Source organism: Chiloscyllium plagiosum, chromosome 1 (assembly GCF_004010195.1).
Source record: "Chiloscyllium plagiosum isolate BGI_BamShark_2017 chromosome 1, ASM401019v2, whole genome shotgun sequence".
NCBI classification, from domain to species: Eukaryota; Metazoa; Chordata; class Chondrichthyes; order Orectolobiformes; family Hemiscylliidae; genus Chiloscyllium; species Chiloscyllium plagiosum.
The window spans coordinates 120614993-120635307 of record NC_057710.1 but is presented as its reverse complement, the minus strand read 5'-3'; the positions used below and the strand labels follow the sequence as shown (position 1 = coordinate 120635307).

General features: G+C 39.6%; 1 protein-coding gene across 5 annotated transcripts in view; it reads right to left on the bottom strand.

Moving 5' to 3' along the window:
- LOC122552612 (coiled-coil domain-containing protein 158-like) overlaps nt 1-20315 on the bottom strand; it is a 172270-nt gene that overhangs the window by 58680 nt on the left and 93275 nt on the right. For 4 of the 5 annotated variants that reach the window (XR_006312432.1, XM_043695369.1, XM_043695388.1 and 1 more), the window contains 4 exons: nt 18017-18131; nt 14647-14766; nt 5946-6143; nt 3600-4115 (listed from right to left, as the gene is read on the bottom strand). Coding sequence is in view for 4 of the 5 variants with exons in the window: in XM_043695369.1 (XP_043551304.1) it covers nt 3600-4115; nt 5946-6143; nt 14647-14766; nt 18017-18131 (949 nt within the window). In the remaining variant the exon portion in view is untranslated. The remainder of the gene's footprint in view (nt 1-3599; nt 4116-5945; nt 6144-14646; nt 14767-18016; nt 18132-20315) is intronic. The other variant, XM_043695396.1, reaches the window with a different exon arrangement.

Sequence of the window (20315 nt, the reverse complement as noted above, 5' to 3'; positions counted from 1 at the left end):
CCATGCAATTTCCTTTCTGGCCCATGACTGGCTCACCTTTCATTTGGCTATGCTGTTAAAATTTCTACTTTGGGCTCTAGTTTATTTTATCTCATCTATTCTCAAACATCCTTCCTTGAACTTTCTTAGTTCCTTTTCTTAGTTCAAATGCTCTAACATTTGAAAACAACAAACCTGACATTTGTTATAAGTTTCCATTTCCTTTTTTATTTTAATCTTCATATCTTCATTTATCCAGGGAGTTTGTATTTTGGATGTTCTTCCTTTTGTTGTCATGTGGGAATGTGCCTAATCTTTACCCCAAAGTATCTCATTGTTTGAGGCTTTCTTTTGCTTAGTATTATTTTACCTGCCAATCTTTGAAGCCAAACCACTTGTTCAAATCTCTTTTCAACTTAGAAATTTATCCATCCTCCAGTTGAGTATTTTCACATTTCATGTTTCCTTGTCCATTTCCATGACTACTCAAAAACCAACGACACTCTGATCACAATCCCGGAGGACTGGCGAGTAGCTAATGTTGATCCTTTGTTCAAGAAAGGAATTAGGGATAACCCAGGAAACTGTAGACTGGTGAGTCTCACATCAGTGGTTAGGAAGTTATTGGAGATAATTCTTAAGAATAGGATTTATGCACATTTGGAAAAGCATGGCCTAATTAGGGACAGTCAGCAATGCTTTATACAGGACAGGTCATATCTTACTAACTTTATTGAATTTTTTGAGGAGGTGACAAGGTGATCAATAAGAGTAGAGCAGTGGGTGTTGTTTACATGGATTTTGATAAGGCTTCATGGAAGGCTCATCCAGTAGATTAATATGCATGGGATCCATGGTGACTTGGCAGTCTGGATTCAGAATTGGCTTGCCCATAAAAGGCAGTGGGTAGTGGTGGAAGAGTACCTTTCAGGCTGGAGGTCCGTGACTAATGGTGGTCCGCAGGGATCCATACTGGGTCCCCTGCTGTTTGTGATGTGTATAAATGACCTAGATGAAAATGTAGATGGATGGGCTAATAGTAAGTTTGCAGACAATACAAAGATCTATGCAGTTGTGGATAGTGTAGAAGGCTGTCAAAGGATACAGTGGGATATAGATCAGTTGCAGATATGGGCAGAGATGGCAGATGGAGTTTAATATGAGTAAATGTGAGATGCTGCACTTTAAGAAGATCAAATTTTAAGGAAAAGTACACAGTTAATGCAGGACTCTGAACAGCATTTATTTACAGAAGAATCTTGGGGTTCAAGCTCATAGCTCCCTGAAAGTATCCACGCAAGTAGATAGGGTGGTAAAGAAGGTTGTAGTATGCTTGCCTTTATTGGTCAGGAAATTGAGCACAAGAGTCAGATGTCATGTTGCAGCTTTGGAAGACTTTGGTTTGGCCACACTTAAAGCATTGCATTCAATTCTGGTTGCTACATTACAGGAAAGATGGGGAGGCTTTGGAGAGGGTGCAGAAGAGGTTTACCAGGATGCTCCCTGGATTAGAGGGTATGAGCTACAAGGAGAGGCTGGAAAAACTTGGGTTGTTTTCTCTTGAATGTCAGAGGCTGAGGGGAGACTTGATGGAAGCCTATAAAATTATGAGATGCATTAACAGAGTTGACGGTCAGGAACTTTTTTTCCAGAGCTAGAATGTCTAATACAAAGGGGCATGCAATTAAGGTAAGAGGCAGAAAGTTCAAAGGAGATGTGAGGGGCAAGTTTTTTTTTAACACAGAGTGGCAGGAGTCTGGAAAGACTGCCAAGGATGGTGGTGCAGGCAGATAGGATAAGGCATTTAAGGGTCATTTAGAGAAACACATTAATATACAAGGAATTGAGGGATATGGATCAAAGGCACACAAAAAGGATTAGTTTCATTTGGCATCATATTTGGCACAGCACTGTGGACCAAAGGGCCCATTCCTGTGCTGTATTATTCTATGTTATATTTCCCAAATATTCTCCCACTGAAATATATTCTACTTCATTCCCCAAAACTAAGTCTAGATTTCACAGAATCACTACAGTGTGGAAACAGGCCATTTGGCCCCAACAAATCCACACCCGAATCTCCAAAGAGTATCCCACCCAGACACATTCCCCTGCCATATTACTTTACATTTACCCCTAACTAATGCACCTAATCTACACATCCCTGGACACTACAGAACAATTTAGCACGGCCAATTCGCCTAACCTGCACATCTTTGGATTAAGGGAGGAAACTGAAGCACCAGAAGAAACCCATATAGACACGGGGAGAATGTGCAAACTCTACACAGACAGTCACCCGAGGCTGGAATCAAACCCAGGTCCCTGGCACTCTGAGGCAGCAGTGCTAACCACTGAGCCACCATGCTACCTAACAATGAATTCATAGCTGCAAACCTGCAGACAAGGCTAGTATAAGGATTGAATTCATGATGTGGCATTATTATCACCACACTCTAACCAGCTGAGCTAACCGACCGACACTTCCTTCCTTGCTGGGCTGGAAAGATCCTGATTCAGAAAATTCTCCTGTACTCTATATACATATCAGAAATTCCACCACCTCTTGCTCAATATACGATTACAATCCCAGTCTATATCAGGATAATCAAAGATTCCACTGACAATGTTTTACCATTCTTGCAGCATTATGTAATTGGTGTCCAAACGTGTTTCTCTATCACCTCCTTGCAACACTTTACAGAAATGTGAGGTGGGGTGGTGCCTGTAAGATTTTCTAGGTGGCCTTCTACCCTCAACTTCTCTGAAGTTTTACACAGGGCAGTCAGTTATTGGTTACTTCAGAGCTAATTGCCATCTGGTGTCAATTTTAAAGCTTATCGAGGAGTTCAAGGATAGGGATAGAGCCAGGCAGGTCTTCCTGCCTGGGCCTCAGTGAGAGGAGTGGGGGGGGGAAGCGTGAAGAGGAGCAACTCCCCCAGAGACCTACATAATCCTTTCTAAAACCAGGTAGCAAACCCAACAAAGCACTGGGGCCCATTTTGGGGAAAATAAAACATTTGTTAAAGGTATATAGAACTTTAATTGCACTATACTTGAGGTGTTGTGCATAGTTCTGGTTGTAATAATATCAAAAAGATATAGAGATATTGGAGATGGTGGCATTATATTATGATCTTTTCCTAATTTGTCAATGCCTCACAAAAAAACCTTGCAAATTATTCACAAGGAACTTATCCCTATCAAAATGCACTGAACAAGCTTGGCTTCTTTTATCTTTTAGAAAAGTCTGAGGGGTCACCCTGATTTAGGGACTTAATGATTATAAAAGGCTTTAAGGCAGATGTGGAGAAAATATTTCCAACTGTGGAAGATCTAAAACAGAGACTGAAATTTTAAAAATAGTCACTAATAGACCTATCACGGAAGTCAAGAGCAACATTTTAACACAGAGGGAATTGGAATATGGAGCCCAGTACACAGACAAGTTGAGGTAAATTGCATTGATGCATTTAAAAATAAGTAATTATATGTATGAAAGAGAAGAATAGGAAGTTACAGTGAAGAGATTTGATAAAAGGCAGTAGGACAAATCTTGTGTGATGCATAAACAAGTTGACCATTGTGACCTATTTCTGGCCATATATTCATTATCTGACCTTTAACTCTTGAATCTTCTGGTTTTGACAATCTATATCGGACTGAAGTTGTTTTCTTTCACGCTCTAGTGCCTCAGATGCACAACTCTGTTGTGATGCCATTTCAGAAATGCTTTCCATTTCTTGTCGCAAAGTGGCAAGCATCTTGTTTTTCTCATTCAACTCCATTTTCAGTGAATCATTATCACACTGCATTTTCTTTAAGTGGGTAACCGCTTCTTCAAATTGATCACAAATGGTCTCCTCTGCTATTTTCATCCTATGAATCTTTTGGCACTTTTCATCAATTTCATGCTGCAGTTTACCTTTTTCCGCGATTTCATTTTCCAGACATCTGTCCTTTTCTTTTATTTTCTCCCCCAACTGGCAGATGATTATTTCTGTTTGGTCAAGTTGCTGTTTCGTCTTATTAAGCTCCTCTCCAGTTTTACAAAGTTGTTCCTTACAGTTCTCATACTGTTTGACTAAGTTCCTGATTTTCTCTTGGTCTTCATTTCTTTGTTCCTCTAATGATGCCTTTGGTTGAACAAAGAAAACACATGTTACAAGTATCTAAGAGAATTTTTATTCTAAAACTATCCGATTTGTTTCAAACCTTATATTATGAGCTTTTCCTAATTTGACAATGTCTCACAAAAAAAACCTTGCAAATTTTGAAGCAAATGTCCAGGCACTAACATCATCATTACAATACACTCTGTCTTTGCCAATATAGGTGGCAGAACTAGAGAAAACTTGTTGTGCTGTAGAAGAGACTGATCACAGGTAAAGAGATTCAAAAATCTGTCCAATCACAAAATTGGTCCATTGCAAGCTTTACTCTTTGAAATGTTTCCCCTTTGAGATTTAGACTTCCACTAAGAAGGCCCTGTAATCAGAGGAAATATTTTTCAACTTTTAAGTCTTTCGTCAAAACATTCTTGGGAATAATAGAGAAAAAAATATTATAATCTTCCATACTTAGAAGGAACAAAGAAATGAACATTTAAGAAACAAGAGAATGTGCAAAATTTCAACAAGGGCATGTAGAGGACTTCTTAATTAAAGAGAAGCAACAATAAAACACTTCCAGGCTTGTGCTGTGATTTTGATGGCATCGTAGACTGACATCTGTACTTTACCAACATTTCTTTGTGATGAAAATCAGTTAATAATGCAATAATATGTGCAATAATATGTGCTTTCCTCTAATGTTTGTTTGAGGGATAGATACTGGCCAAGACACTGAGGACATCTCCCCTGTTCTTCTTCATATTTGTGTAATGGGATCTTTTACATGAACCTATTCTGAGCACTCGTCTGCCAGTTCAACATCTCATCACAATGAGATTAGGCAATGAGACTGCTGCAAATTCAATTTCTTGGCTTGATTATTTGCCATACATTGGTCTTGTAATGTCAAATTCTACCAAAAAAAACCTGAAAAAACTCAATTGGCCTAGACCCAACCATCTTTGGCTGCTTCATCAATGATTTGCTCTCTACTATAAGGTCAGAAATGGGGATATTCACTGATGACGACAAAGCATTCAGTTCCATTCATAATGCTTTAGGTAATGAGGTAGCCTGTCTATTTACAGCAAGAGTTGGATAACATTTAAACTTGGGTTGACAAGGCAGGTAATGTATATGTGTTATACAAGTGCTCAGCAATGACCATCTCTGTTAATCACTCCATAATATTCAACGGGATTGCCAATGCCAACAATAATTTGGGAGTCACTGCTAACCTGACAAGTCACATAACAAAAGCAGGTCAGTCTCACTATCTACAAGGCAAAGGTCAGAGTTCTAATGGGATATCCTGCACTTGCCTAGATAAGTGCAGCTCCAATAATAATCAAGAAACTTGACACCATCCAGGATAAAGATGTCTGTTTGACTGGCACCCATCCACTACCTTAATAATGTAGTTCACCACTGGATCAGCACATCAGCAGCATGTACAATCAACAAGATGGATTGCAACAATTTGAAAAGGCTCATTCAATAGCACATTTCAAGCTTGTTAAGAGTTTAGAAGGATAAGGGCAGCAATGGAGTTCTAAGGGCAGGTTGGCTGTCTCACTTCCAAGGGGTGAGACATGGAGAAACACCGAGAGCTACAGATAGACCTGCTTTTACCAAGACTGTTGTAGGATGAGTTCAGCCTTAGTTAACAGAAGGGAGATTTTTTTAAAATATTAAACTCAAAGATAGTGTGACAAAATACAATACAATTTTGTCTAGATATTATGAATATTTTACGGTATTATCAATTCGCTGGAGTAGGTGAACGATCATTTCTATTCATTTGAAAAGAGGTTTCTCACTCAAAAAGGCTTAACAACCTTTGCACAAACTAACCTGACACTGCAACTGATGCTGGTACTGCTCCTTCAAAGAGTTTATCATACCATCTAGCCGCAGAATTTCTTGATTTTTGCACTCCAATTCCCGCTCCAAGTTTTCAACAGAGAGACTATTACTTGCACCACGTTCCCACAGCTTCTGGTTTTGTTCTTTTGCAACTTTGAGGTCCTCTTCAAGTTTACAATAGTCAGCCTGAAAAATCAAAGGTAAAACTGACGTGAAATTGAAAAGCTACGACTGCCAGCACTGAAGAACTAGCTGGTTTAACAGAGTTTGGGAAACGGAGGGGGCAAAGAGCATCTAAAGTTTATGATTGAAGAAATATCAGTCAGTAGGATCTCATGAATATGTGACAGATGCATGAATGCAAAACCTTTTTTTTTTCTGCCCTCACCCTTGTTCGCCTTGACTGAGAGATTAAGCTTGTCAGTCAGACCCCATTCCTATTTCTCTGGTAAAATTGAGCCATGGGGTGAGTTTTGCAGAATCAGAAAGGCACTTCAGAAAACAGACAAAAAAGACTGGTGCTCCTCAGATCTCTGAAGGCTAATATGATGAGTGAAAAGAGTGACACTGGCTATAAGGGAGGAGGCAAGTGTGATCAACTGTGTGGCAGGAGGGAGAGGCACAATGCACACCAGGAAATCAATAATCACTTCCTTTCTGTTCAAATTGGAGATAAGCGAAAGAACATTTTCTACAGCACACCTCAATTATCCACCAATATATAGCTTAATAGGAACCATTCAAGTTTATGTATGGAGTGCTGGAAGCAGCAAGGATGAGGCAGTGCAGGTGTTTAACTGTTGTCTCACCCAAGGTGCACATGTCAATTACCAATCCAGCCATTCCATTTTCAGGAGCATGCAATCTCTGCCGGTTGACTACATGATTATTTTGACAAGGATACTAGGGGGAGGTCCCTTCTTTGCATCTATTGTTTCACTCCCACTTCCCTGAATCACTGATAATTATCTATACTGTTCCACGCTTCATCACTTTAGCACCTCAATCAAATCACTCAATAATAATCTGAGTTTAAGTGAAAACTGCCTTAATTTTTCCAAGGATTTTCTGTATTCTTATATCCTCACATCCTAGCAAATGAAATCCCTTTATTGCTTTCCTGTAGTGTGAAGCCCAAAACGACAAATGGCTCTCCTGCTCTCTTCTTCCTAAAGTTTCACATTGAATCACATTTACTTCTCAATGTTTATGTTTTGTACCAGTATTTTATCAGCTGACCCATCCCCTTATCAACTTGATGTGGCACTCAATATTTGTGAAGCTAAACACCCAAACCTTGTTGTTCTGTGACAACTGTGTAAAATTAAATGCTTAATTGTGTATAAATTTGTATCATTAATATACAGAGCAAATGAGAACTGCACTGTGAGACATTCCTGGTCATTTTCAAAAACTGTGAAACTACCCCTTAACATGCAACACTCTGGGTGCAATTTAATGCTCTCTTCCAATGCAGGTTTAGTGCAAGGACATTTAGTTGAGACAGTGGATGGGATTCTGTCCATATCCAAGTAACTGGTACTTAAAGCACAGACCTTCCTAACAGCAGGTAACAGAAGGCCCTCGCTGATTCACCAGCCACCAGGCGAGATCCTATCACCTTCAATAACTTCCACTTTCTGTAATGCCTTTTCTAATCAATTTTTCATCAAATTTCTTACTACCCCTCTAATTCCATACCACTTCAATTCCTCCAATAGTGTGATCAATGGTACCTTGTTGAAAGCCTTATGAAAATCCTTCTGTGCATCCACTCCGTTTTCCTCAACCATCGTATCTATTACTGCAAAATGATCCTAAGAGATTTGTCCAATGCAGTCATTCTGTCAAGCCAGTTTGGCTACATCTACTTCCTTTCTGCCTCAGTATTAGAGCTTTTCAAACTTTCAATCATGCCCTTTACACTCTCTAGATTTGACTTCCAATTATCTTGCTGGGTTTCAATCTAAAATAGACCGAAGATATCTAATTCAGAAGATACTTCTTTCCTAAAGCATGGGAAGACTTAGCACCACATAGAGTGATTAGATTAGATTCCCTACAGTGCGGAAACAGGCCATTCAGCTCAACAAGTCCACACCGACTCTCCAAAGAGTAACCCACCCAGTGCCATTCCCTAACTAATGCACCTAACACTATGGGCAAGTTAGCATGGCCAATTCACCTGACCTGCACATCTTTGGATTGTGGGAGGAAACTGGAGCACCCAGAGCTAACTAACGCAGACACAGGGAGAATGTGCAAACTCCACACAGAGAGTCACCTGAGGATGGAATCGAACCAGAGTCCCTGGCGGTATGAGGCAGAAGTACTAACCACTGAGCCACCATGTCTGTAGCAAATAGTATAGATGCATTTAGAGTGAAGTTGGATAAAACATGAAGGAATAGTTTATTGATGGTTATATAGATAGATGGAAGGAGCCTGAGTGGAGAGCAAACAGCTTCATGTAAAGGTTGGTCAAATGGCCTATTTCTGTGCCATATATACTCTGTAACATTGTATACAATTGACCATACCCAAAGTTCTATGGTCATATCATAGCTCTCAACATCCTATTCACCTATCAGCCCTCTGCAGGCTGACCTATATTGGTTCCTAAACTAGCTATACTGGAGTATTAAAATTCTCAGCCTTGCCTTCAAACCACTTTTATGACCTTGTCCCTTCCTGGGCAGGCTCTAACCTCTCTGAACCCTCCACCTCACTGAGATCCCTGTTTTCTAATTTTGACCTCTTGTATATCTCCATCTTACGATTAGCAACCATTGCTTTTAGTTGCTCAGGGCTAAATCCTGGAATTCCCTCTCTCCACCTCTCTGCCTCAATAGCGACCTATACTACCCATAACACACTCTTTAAATCCTAGCTCTTTGACCAAGCTTTTAATCACTTCTCAGGATAGAAGTTGCTTGGTGGACAGTGCTGATTCCAGACAATTATACAAGCAAGCTATATGTTTATCCCTTATTTCTAATGCTGAGTACAGACTATTTGGATAAAATGACTGAGATGTAAGTCACGCCAAGTGTCTGGTCACTGGCTGGCAAGTCATGGTAAGACAAATTTCAAGCAGGCTTTTCACTTGACAGCAAAGATGTATGTTACATAAGTATAACACTGGAAAGTACCTACAGACCCAGAATTTTCTCTCAAAATGGAGGTGTGAGTTGGGCTGTGAAACTCTGAATTTTACTGGATAATACACTTTCCTTGTGCTTTCCCAGTCCCATTTCAATTTTCAATGTGGTTGTTTCACAGATCATGAAGTCTTTGAGTGCAAACATGCACATACCTCATCAGACGTTAGGGCTGGGCTCCTGCTGTGAGGGTCAGCAAAAATTTGTATTTCCTCCTGCACACAATTTTTGTGTGTGAATGTGAGTTTTGTAAGTGCTAAAAGAAAATCTGGATCAAGAGATAAAAAGTAAAGTTGCCATAGTCTTACCAGACCATAGGGCTGCTATCTCATTAGAGAGAGAGAGAGAGAGAGAGGACTGGTGGTGGTTTAACCTGAGGGTCACCACACCTCAAGCGAGGGGAGAGATTGAGAAGGAGAGTCCTTCACGGTAATCTCAGCCAGTATAGGAAAGAGATAATGACCATTGGGAAGAGTCCTGCTCAAATGGTGAGAACATTCTGAGAGATAGATGTAAAATGGTAGGATTAGGTGCTGTACTGTAATGTAGATGCGTTTTTAGTGCAATAACAGTGTCTGCTTAAAAGCTAATTCAAACCTTGAATGACAGCTCAGTATTGGAAAAAAAGCGCTGCCTTTAGAAAGTTGACAAATATTTCTGCACTTGCTTCCCTTCACTAATGGATAAGAACTTTGCTTTGAAATGGAAATGATACATCAGTTACCTCAGTTTGAGGCAACATAACGGGAAGCTTCTGTCAACATTCTGAATGCTTAGCTGCAACTGGCTTCAGCTCATCAGGTTCCAAGAATGTTTGAAAACTTTAAGAAGCTGTAATGACAGAATATGCTTTTGATGCGGTGTCTTATTTAAAAACCTAATAAATATTTAAGGATTATAACTTTTTTTTAACACAGGTATTTTTATTCTAGTATCAATGCTGATGTGTTTGAATTCATAGTTTTATTACATTATTAGATTACATGCTTGTTTTTTTCCAGCGAATTTTGAAAAAGAATTCCAAACCCATTGAATGACTCTTGAGGACTGTACAAAGGGCATTCTGGGTAATTGGTTATGCTGGATGCATGGGAAGAATGGAGAAAGCATAAGAGATCAGGCGGGACATGGAGTTGCCATTAATAAACTGAGGTGGTGTGGGTGCCTGGTGATGGCAAAGAAATCTAATAGTAATAGGGGGACATTATCATGAGAGAGACTGACATTGTCCTCTGCAGCAAAGAGCATGAGGCCAAATAGCCATGTTACTGCCTGCTGTGAGGGTTTGAAATGTCTCCTCTGGGCTGGAGAAGACGTTACAGTGGGAAGGGGAGGATCCAGTGGCCATTGGTACCAACGATGTAAGGAGAATCAAGAAAGGGGTCCTGCTGACAGAACATGAGATGTTAGGTGCTAAATTAAAAAGCAGAACATAAAATATAATAATTTCTGGATTACTGTCCAAGTCATGTCCAAACTGGCATTGGATAAATAAGATTAGAGAAGTGAATAAGATTAGATTAGATTAAATTTTCCCTACAGTATGGAAACAGGCCCTTCAGCCCAACAAGTCCACAACGACTCTTTGAAGGATAACCCACCCAGACCCATTCTCCGACCCTATATTTACCCCTGACTAATGCACCTAACACTATGGGCAAGTTAGCATGGCCAATTCACCTGACCTGCACACCTTTGGATTGTGGGAGGAAACCAGAGCATCTGGAGGAAACCCCCACAGACATGGGGAGAATGAGCAAACTCCACACAGACTGTCACCCGAGGCAGGAATCGAACCCAGGGTCCTGGTGATGTGAGATTGCAGTGTTAACCACTGAGCCACCATGCCGCCTTAGAGAAGTGAATTCATGTCTTAAAGACTGGTGTCTGAGAAGCGGGGCATTGCATGAATACTAGAGAAAGTGAGGTCTGTATCATTAGGATGGTCTTCACCCAAACTGGAACAGGTCTGGTATTCTCAAGAACCACAAAAATCAGGTAAGTAGAGAAAGCTTTAAACTAAACAAGAGGGTGAGGGATCAAGTTTGTGTATTTGCAACAGAACAAGAGGTAGAGTCAAGATGGAGAGCAAATTATTGTCAAAAATAAAGTTCAGAGAATGATATGAATCTGAACGTATGTAGCATTCATGACAAAATCAATAAATTCATAGTGCACTGAAATGAATAACAATGATCTAATAAATATTATGGAGACATGGTTGCAGGATGACAAAGACTAGGTCACATCTTTGGACTGTGGGAGGAAACCGGAGCACCCGGAGGAAACCCACGCAGACACGGGGAGAACGTGCAAACTCCACACAGTCAGTCGCCTGAGGCGGGAATTGAACCCGGGTCTCAGGCGCTGTGAGGCAGCAGTGCTAACCACTGTGCCACCGTGCCGCCCATAGAGTTGAGTTTGACTCAGGAGATCAGGTTGTAGAATCTTGTTGGGTGAAGATGTGGATAGTAGGGAAAGGAAGTCACTTGTGGGAGTGATCTTCAGGCCGTTAATTAATCGCAATGTAGCATCCTACTGATTATACATTAAATACTGGGTGCTTGTAACAGAAGGACAGCAATAACAATGCATGAGTTTAATCTACAAATAAAGTAAAAGAAAAATCAGAATGGCAATGGTAGGTTCAAGAAAGACATCATAGAATACTTTTGAGGTAAATCCTTAGAGCAACACGTTCTGGAACTGACCAAAGAGCAGGCTGTGCGAGACGTGGTATCAGTGGTGACGTAGTAATGATCATAATATGATTGATCATTACATCCATTATGAAAGGGAGAAGAGTGGCTCTCTAAGACTAGTAACTGAAAAACAGCAATTATGTGAGTTAGCTGAAGTGATATTAGGCTAACAGGCAGGTCAGTACAGAAGCAGTGTCAGATATCCACTCCTGCTAAAAAGAATTTCCAAGGGCTAGACCACCATCTGCAGTTATCTAAATGAGTTAAGGAGAACATCAAACCGAGGGAAAAAGCATACAAAAAAAAAGGTAATTGACAACTGGTCAGAAGGCAAATAATCACATAAAATGAATAAAGAATTCATCAAGAAAAATAAATTGGAGCTTGAGAGAAAGCTAACTAAAAATGTAAAAACAATCAGTGTTTCTATAAGTATTTATCAAGAAAAAGAGTAAGTGAAGTGATTAGGTCCTCTAGAGGGTAAGAATGGGAGTCATAACAGGTAAAAAAGAAAGAGTGAATATGATAAATAAATCTTTTGCCTCTGTCTTCACTATAGAGGATAGAAGAAGCATCCCAGTAGTAGCTGCAACCCTGAATATTGAAGAAAGAGGAACTTGGTGAAATTATCACTATTTAGGAAATGGTACAAAGAAAGCTGATGGTGCCGCAGCTGATAAGTCTCTGGGTCCTCATTTGACTTCATCGTAGTGTTTTAAAAGAGGTGGCTAATGAGACAGTGGATGCTTTGGTGTTAACTTCCTAAAGTTTGTTATATTCCATGAAGGTTTCACTTTGGCTTTAAAATAGCAAATATAACCCCTTTATATGAGACGGGAGGGAGGCAGATAACAGTGAATTATAAGCTAGTTAACTTGATGTCAGTCATGGGGAATCTCTTAGAATCAAATCACTGAGGTTATAACTACGTCTGTGCTAAGCCGACAATGTTTTATAATTTATATTATTGACTGAGATGAAGGATCAAAGATATGATTGCTAAATTTGCAGATAGCACAAAGGTAAGTGAACAAAGTGTCACTTAAACAGAGAATAACTACATAATTCTGAGACGCACAGGGATCCAGGTGTACCAATGCATGAAACACCAAAGATTACTTTGCAGCGACGGCACAATCAGTCAATTTAATGTGTTGCTAGCCTTTTGAAATGGCAGAAATTGAATATAAGACAAGATTTTTGCTTGAGTTATACACGGCATTGATGAGGCCACATTTTAAATGCTATTTACAGTCTTCCTATTTCAGGAATGAGGTAAATGCATTGAAGACAGTTCAGAGAAGGTTTACTAGATTAATACCTGTAATGAGTGAGTTGTCTGATTAGAAAAGCTCAAACAGACTGGGCTTGTTTTCACGAGTTCAGAAGAGTAAGGAGTGATTTGATTGAGGTTTAAAAGAACTTGAATGTTCTTAACAATGTGAATATGGAAAACATGTTCACGCTTGTGGGTAAGTCCAGAACTAGGAGACTTTTTTTTTCTCTGAGGATTGGGTGACTTTGGAATTCTGCCTCAGAAAGTTTCAAAGGTGGAGTCATTCAATACTTTTAAGATCAAAGTAGTTAGATTCTTGTTAGGCAAGAGAATCAAAGGTTATTGAGGATATAAGAAATGAGGAATTTGGGACATCAACAGATTGGCCATGAACTCATAGATAATTGGAAGAGCCTTGAAGGGCTGAATAGCCTATTGCTGTTCCAAATTTGTTTAGGGAACCTTCACTTGACATTGAGGGCTGAGCTGCAGTGTTGGAGAACCAAGATTGGCCTTCTCCAGCACCAGTACCCAAATGCATACATCACAACTTGCAAAACATAATCCCTATGAGAGAAGGCAAAGAAAATCCCACACAAAGTCACATATGGATTAGGTGTGTTCTTCAGAAGGAGGAAGAGCATGAGGGTCTGGTTTTCTCAAGTTCACATAAAAGTCTAATCCTTGATCTTTCACAAAGATTATAAAACCAAAGCTGCCACCAATTGAGTTCAAGTTGCGATTAACTGGATACCCAGCCTACTCAACAGGGATATGCTTTACTTACCATTACTCACCCAAGGTGGCATTAGTACTTTGCTCCATTATAATTTCTAAATGAATTTTACCGGGAAAATTCATTATGGAAATAATATCAATTGGGAAAAATGTCACAGGCTAAATTAAGAGTTAAAAATAATAAGGCAAAATTATTTTTCTAATGTGAAAGAATTCAGAGACATCGTGCTCGTAATGAGAGAAAAGAATCAAAAAAGAGACTGGAACAAGGCATTATAATGGATGGCTATTCTTCTACTCATGAAGAACGTGATTTCCTAATTGGCTGTGTACCTGAATTATGTTCTTCTGTGGGAAGACTGCAATTCCTATTTTAAGACCATAAGATCATTAGAAATAGGAACAGGAGGAGGCCATTCAGTTCTGGCATTCCTCATTTACACTTTCTTGCCTTTTACCCACAACCCTTGATTCCTTCACTGATAAAATATCTAGCTATGTCAGACTAAAATATATAGAAGGACTTTGCTCCCACAGTTCTCTGTGGCAAAGAAATTCCAAAGACTCTGAACCTTCAGAGAAAAAAATCCCTCCTCATCTCAGTTTTAAACTGGTGCCTCTTAACTCTGAGACTATCATGGATGGTCCTAGACTCTCCTTAGATGTTCAGCAAGTGAGGGTTTGTATAAATGAAAAGTTGTGGAATCAGTTAAAAGCATCTAACAATTATAATTTAATACAAAATACTATCCTGTTTATCATATTAAATATTAATGATTTCAGATTAGAAATTAACCAGCAACTAGACTTACCATTAAAAGTTGGAGTCGACCATTTGTGCTTTCTACCTGTTGCCTGAATTCATTTTTTTCTCTTTTGCAATTGTAAATCTCGCAATTAGATTGCTCTACTTGTTTTTCCAAGTTCTCTATCTGATAAAACAGCATAAAATTGCTATGAAGCTATGCATCAGTTTAAACCAAGTGTTTCCTTGTGCTACAACACTGGGGAAAGCACTGCCTGCACATGTGCAGTTGCAATCTCGGTGTTAGCATCAGAATGCCAGCTGCATTAACTACAACAAACTCACTGGCTTGACACAGACTAACTATAAAATTCAAGTTACCCGTTTTTATTATTCCTTAACCAAGTTAACCAACCAACTAACTGCAAGGTTTTGCACACTTATCATTTAACTGTTTCTTCTGTAAAACATCCGATATAACAAGGAAATTCATTAAAAGGGATTCTCAACTTTCAATATGGAGATTTGATTCTAATATTTAAGGATAAATCTGCAGGACCTGATCTAATGTTGTGGGAAGTAAGACAGAAAATTACAAGACCCCTTGCAGAAATACTTGCGTCATCTATAACTACAGGTGAGATGCCTGATCACTGGAGGGTGGTTGATGTTGTACCTTTGTTTAAAAAAGATTGTAAGGAGAAACCAGGAAACTGTAGACCTGTGAGTCTGCGTTCAGTTAGGGGTAAAATGTTGGAGGTATTTATAAAAAATAAGATTTATGGACATTTAGAAAGGCAAAAATTGATTAAGAATCGTCAGCATGGTTTTGTGCAAGGAAAACCATGTCTCACAAACTTGATTGAGTTTTTTGAGGAAGTTACCAAAATGATTGATGATGATGGCAGAGCAGTAGACGTTGTTTATTCAGATTTTAGTAAAGCCTTTCACAAGGCTCCACATAGTAGACTAATTAGTAAAGTTAGGTTACATGGGATCCAGGGTGAGCTTGCCAATTGGATATAGAATTGGCTTCTTGGCCAGAGACAGAAAGTATTGGGTGGAGGGTTGCTTTTCAGACTTGAGGCCTGTGACCACAGCATTGTTTTATTCGATTGGGTCTGGGTCCTCTTTTGTATATCATTTATATAACTGATTGGATGAGAATACAGAAAGCATGGTTATTAAGTTTGCATCCAATACCAAAATTGGTGACATTGTAGACAGTGAAGAAGGCTTTCTAAGATTACAAAGACATCTTGACCAAGTGGGCTGAATAATGGCAGATGGACTTCAATCTGGATAAATGCAAGGTACTGCATTTTGGTGTAACAAACAAGGGTTACACCATACAATTAATAGTTGGGCCTTGGGTGGTGTTGTAGAAGAGGGATCTAGGGGTACAGGTACATAAATCTTTGAAGTTTACATCACACATACACAGGGTGATTAAAAAGGCATTTGGCATGCTTGCCTTCTTTGCTCAGTCCTGTGAGTATAGGAGTTGGGAAGTTATGGAGAGATTTACAGGACATTGGTGAGGCCCCTTCTGGAATACTGGGTCAAGTTCTGGTTGCTCAGTTATAGGAAGGATATTATCAAGCTGGAGGGGGTTCAGAAGAGATTTACCAGGATGTTGCCTGGTATGGAAAGTTTAAGTTATAAACTTAAGGTGAGAGGAGAGAGATTTTAAAAAGGCATAAGAGGCTAATTTTTCCCAAAGGGGGTGGTTCATGTGTGGAATAGTGGTGGATGTGGGTGCAATTACAAAATTTAAAAGACATTTGGATAGATACATGAATAGGAAAGGTTTGGAGGGATATGGGTCAGCAGAAGACAGGTGGGGATTATGTTCGGCATGGTCTGGTTGAACCAAAGGATCTGTTTCTGTGCTGTATGACTTTGTGACATGTTTGATTAAAGTTAATACAGAAGTATTTTGACCAAAATACTCAAGAGAAAAGTCATTATCAAATGTTGGACTCAAAAGCCATATTACTTACCAATGAGCAACCAAAGCTAGGTAGAAACACGCGGCATAAAGCCTTATCACCCCAGACTCAACTTCGGGAGTCAGCATTCAAAATCTCATTGAGTTTATGATTTCACCAGAGATTGGGAGCTATGATGTAAGTTTTGCTTTTCTAAGTGCTACACTGAAAGGATGCAGTGGAATTCCATTACAATGCTACTTGGTGGAACAGTTGGCAACATACACACACGTAAGTGCTGAATTTTAATATTAAGAATTTCCACAGGAGATGCTCACAATGCAACTTCCTGTAGAGTGTGAGTGTACATTGCTGTTTCTTTTTCCGAGATCTAAAATTCTGCCTCTGACTGGAAACATTTTAGGAGCAGTTATGCATATGCCAGTAGCAGCGGTGCACATGCACTATTATAACTGGTGATGTTCCAGTCAGCGGCAGAAGTTATAGTGTCAAGAATTTTCTACATCTTTTAACATGGGTCACCCGGTCCCATACAGTCATTAAATTTCTTGTTAAAGCACTATATCTAAAAAGTCATTTTAATTTGTCCCAAGCATAAATATTGTACAGTTGGGGGATATGATATATTATATAATGCATACATTGTTTATAATGCATTATTATAAAACCTCAAAATTAGCATTTTTACATGGGGTTTGTGGTTTAACACAGCAGCTACAGTTAACCTTCTCCAAGTTTACTTGTTTAGATTAGATTAGATTCCCTACAGTGTGGAAACAGGCCCCTCGGCCGAACAAGTTCACACCAACCCTCCGAAGAGTAACCCACCCAGACCCATTTCCCTCTGACTAATGTAGCTAACAGAGCTTAAAAATGTGTTGCTGGAAAAGCGCAGCAGGTCAGGCAATATCAAAGGAGCAGGAGAATCGATGTTTCGGGCATAAGCCCTTCTTCAGGAATTATGCCTGAAATGTCGATTCTCCTGCCCCTTTGATGCTGCCTGACCTACTGCGTTTTTCCAGCAACACATTTTTAAGCTCTGATCTCCAGCATCTGCAGTCCTCACTTTCTCCTAATGTACCTAACACTATGGGCAATTTAGGATGGCCAATTCACCTAACCTACATATCTTTGGACTATAAGAGAAAACCAGAGCACCCGGTGGAAATCCACGTAGACACGAGGAGAATGTGCAAAGTCCACACAAACAGTCGCCTGAGGCTGGAATCGAACCTGGGACCCTGGCGCTGTGAGGCAGCAGTGCTAGCCACTGTGGATGATGTGTGCCACTTTCAGGTACTGACAACAATATTTTAACCAACTTATCTCTCTTTGCAGGACACATCTTTCTCATAAGGCGACAGTGAAAGGGAGAGTTTCTGACATTAAATGGTTCCTAACATATTTGTGTATCAGTACATGTGCTTTTTTATTAAGTCGAAAGCAATCAAAAGAAGTGATTGCATATAAAGATGTACACCAGACCTTTTCTTCATACATCCTTTTTGCTTCTCGTAATTCAGATCGCAGTTGGCAGACTGTGGTCTCCAATTCTGTAAGCTGCCGTGAGTACATTGTGCTCTGATTCTTGGCCTGGTCTCTGGGAGGTAGGAAAAATGTTGACTCAATATTTTTCATTATATACTAACAGAAAAATATGTTTAAAACTTTAAATGTATATTCAGTAAACATGAATATGGCTGAACACCAAACAACACTCCCAGGAAATAAACAGAATGGAAGAATTGTAAATACTTGTTACCCAAACTGGGTTCCTCCTTGTTTACAGAACATAATCCAGTTACCATAATTAAACACTCCCAAAACCAACACATCTCAATTAAGCAAATAGACATATAAGAAGCTGTAAAAGGAAAAATATGTCTACATACATTTTGTACACTGGGATGAATGAGAAAATACAGGAAACTATTGAAGTTTGATCAAAAGGGCAAACAGAAACAGAACCTTCGCTGTTATGCTGCTGTCCAAGAAAAACAGTAAAATATTCCAAAACAGTAAAAGATCTGTCAGAAAGATGAGAACCAAACTGTTGCAAAAAGACCTGTGATATGGGAAGGCATGAGAAACATGCCCACCTCAAACAAGAATACCTTGTGTAAAGCTAAATGAGAAACTTAAAATATTCTCCATCACTCGAGAAAAAAAAACTGGAAAAAAGATGGAACTAAAAGCCTGATGAGATCTCTGGACCTGATGGATCACATCCTGGGGATTTTAAAGGATGTGGTTGTTGTTGTGTAAAGTTTTAGGCTTTGAACAGGGTTAAGCACAGCCCAATATATTTATGTTATAAAGATTCTGATGGAGGAAAATGAACTGTTCAACTTTTCTTGCTGCACAACTAGTTTTCCTCTAGTTGGGTCAGAAAAATTCTTCAAAGTTCACTGGAATCTTCAGTACTGCTCACCATGTTGTTTGATGAACCCTAAGCACTATTACCTTACTGAAAGATAAATCAGGTAGATTTGCTGACATCCTCCTCCTTCAGGATGAAGATCCATAGGGACTAACTGGTCTATTGTGGAAAGGAAAATCCACAATAGCCTCTGCTAACAAGCAGAGGCTTTTGTCTAAAGCATGATGTTTTTCACTGTTCGATGGCAATCAAGCACAAATTACATTAGTTCAATATAAGGTTCAAAGTCATTTTTTTACCTTGCAGAGCTATTTTTTGATTTTCAGGAATTACTTTTTGTTTTTTAAGGGCTCCTCTTTGCAGCCTATTTTCCTATTGCAGTTGTTTTCAAACCTTAACACAACCACTCACTCCCCTTTGTGGTTTTCTTCCTGCGTTACAGACTCTCATCCTCTCTCGGTAGCTCTCCTCTCACCTGCTCCACTTCAGCTCCTCTCTCCCCATTTTTCAGGTCACACTGCCATTCCACCCCCAGCTCCATGATTTTGTTTCCAGGACCTAGCTTTGTTCCACAGCTTCACACCCCAGGCTCTTGGCCTAATTCCTGACTTTCCCTGCCCCCCTCCCCCATCTTGCTGACCTTGCTCTGCAGTCTCAGTCATCTGTCCAGCTACCACTGGTCTTGCTGACTGCTACAATTCACCTTGCTTCTTCTGGTTATCCCACATTTGTTGCTGATTGTTTCCTTATGAAATTATCAGTGATAAATGTGGGACAGAACAAGTCTTTAACTGGTGGAGCAGCTACTCACCATTTCCTTGCATTTAATTAAAATCAGTTATAACATCATGGAATGGCAGACCAGATAGATGGGCTGAAGGGTCGGCTCCTGCTTCTATCCCTTATGATCTTCTCTGACTGGTCATTGCCATTAGTGAATTTTCCAGGATGACTTGGAGAATTTGTGGGGATAATTCACCCCCATGTATTTTCACCTCTGGTATGATAGTTACTAACACTATAAGGGAGACCAAAATGGTAGGACATTGCCTTTGGGATCCAGAGCTTTCTCCATCCAAGTCCATATGTCATCATCCTATTGGCATCGATTTCAGTATTAAGCCTTTCAAAGTCTAACACCTTATGCAACAGCAACCACATCTTTTAAGATCTACCAACTTTTTAAATCCCAAGAGAGCACATTCTGACAAAGTATGGAACAGAGTATAATTGCCTAAATACGTAAAGTCAGAGACGGGGGGGTTGTGGTGATGAGTAGTGATAAATGTAATTAGACACTTGAATGTATACAGGGCTGTAATGTTAAAAGATTAAATTGTACTATCTCTCAGGACACTAATGTAATGTCAAAGAGTTAAACTGTACTGTCTTTCTTCAAGAACC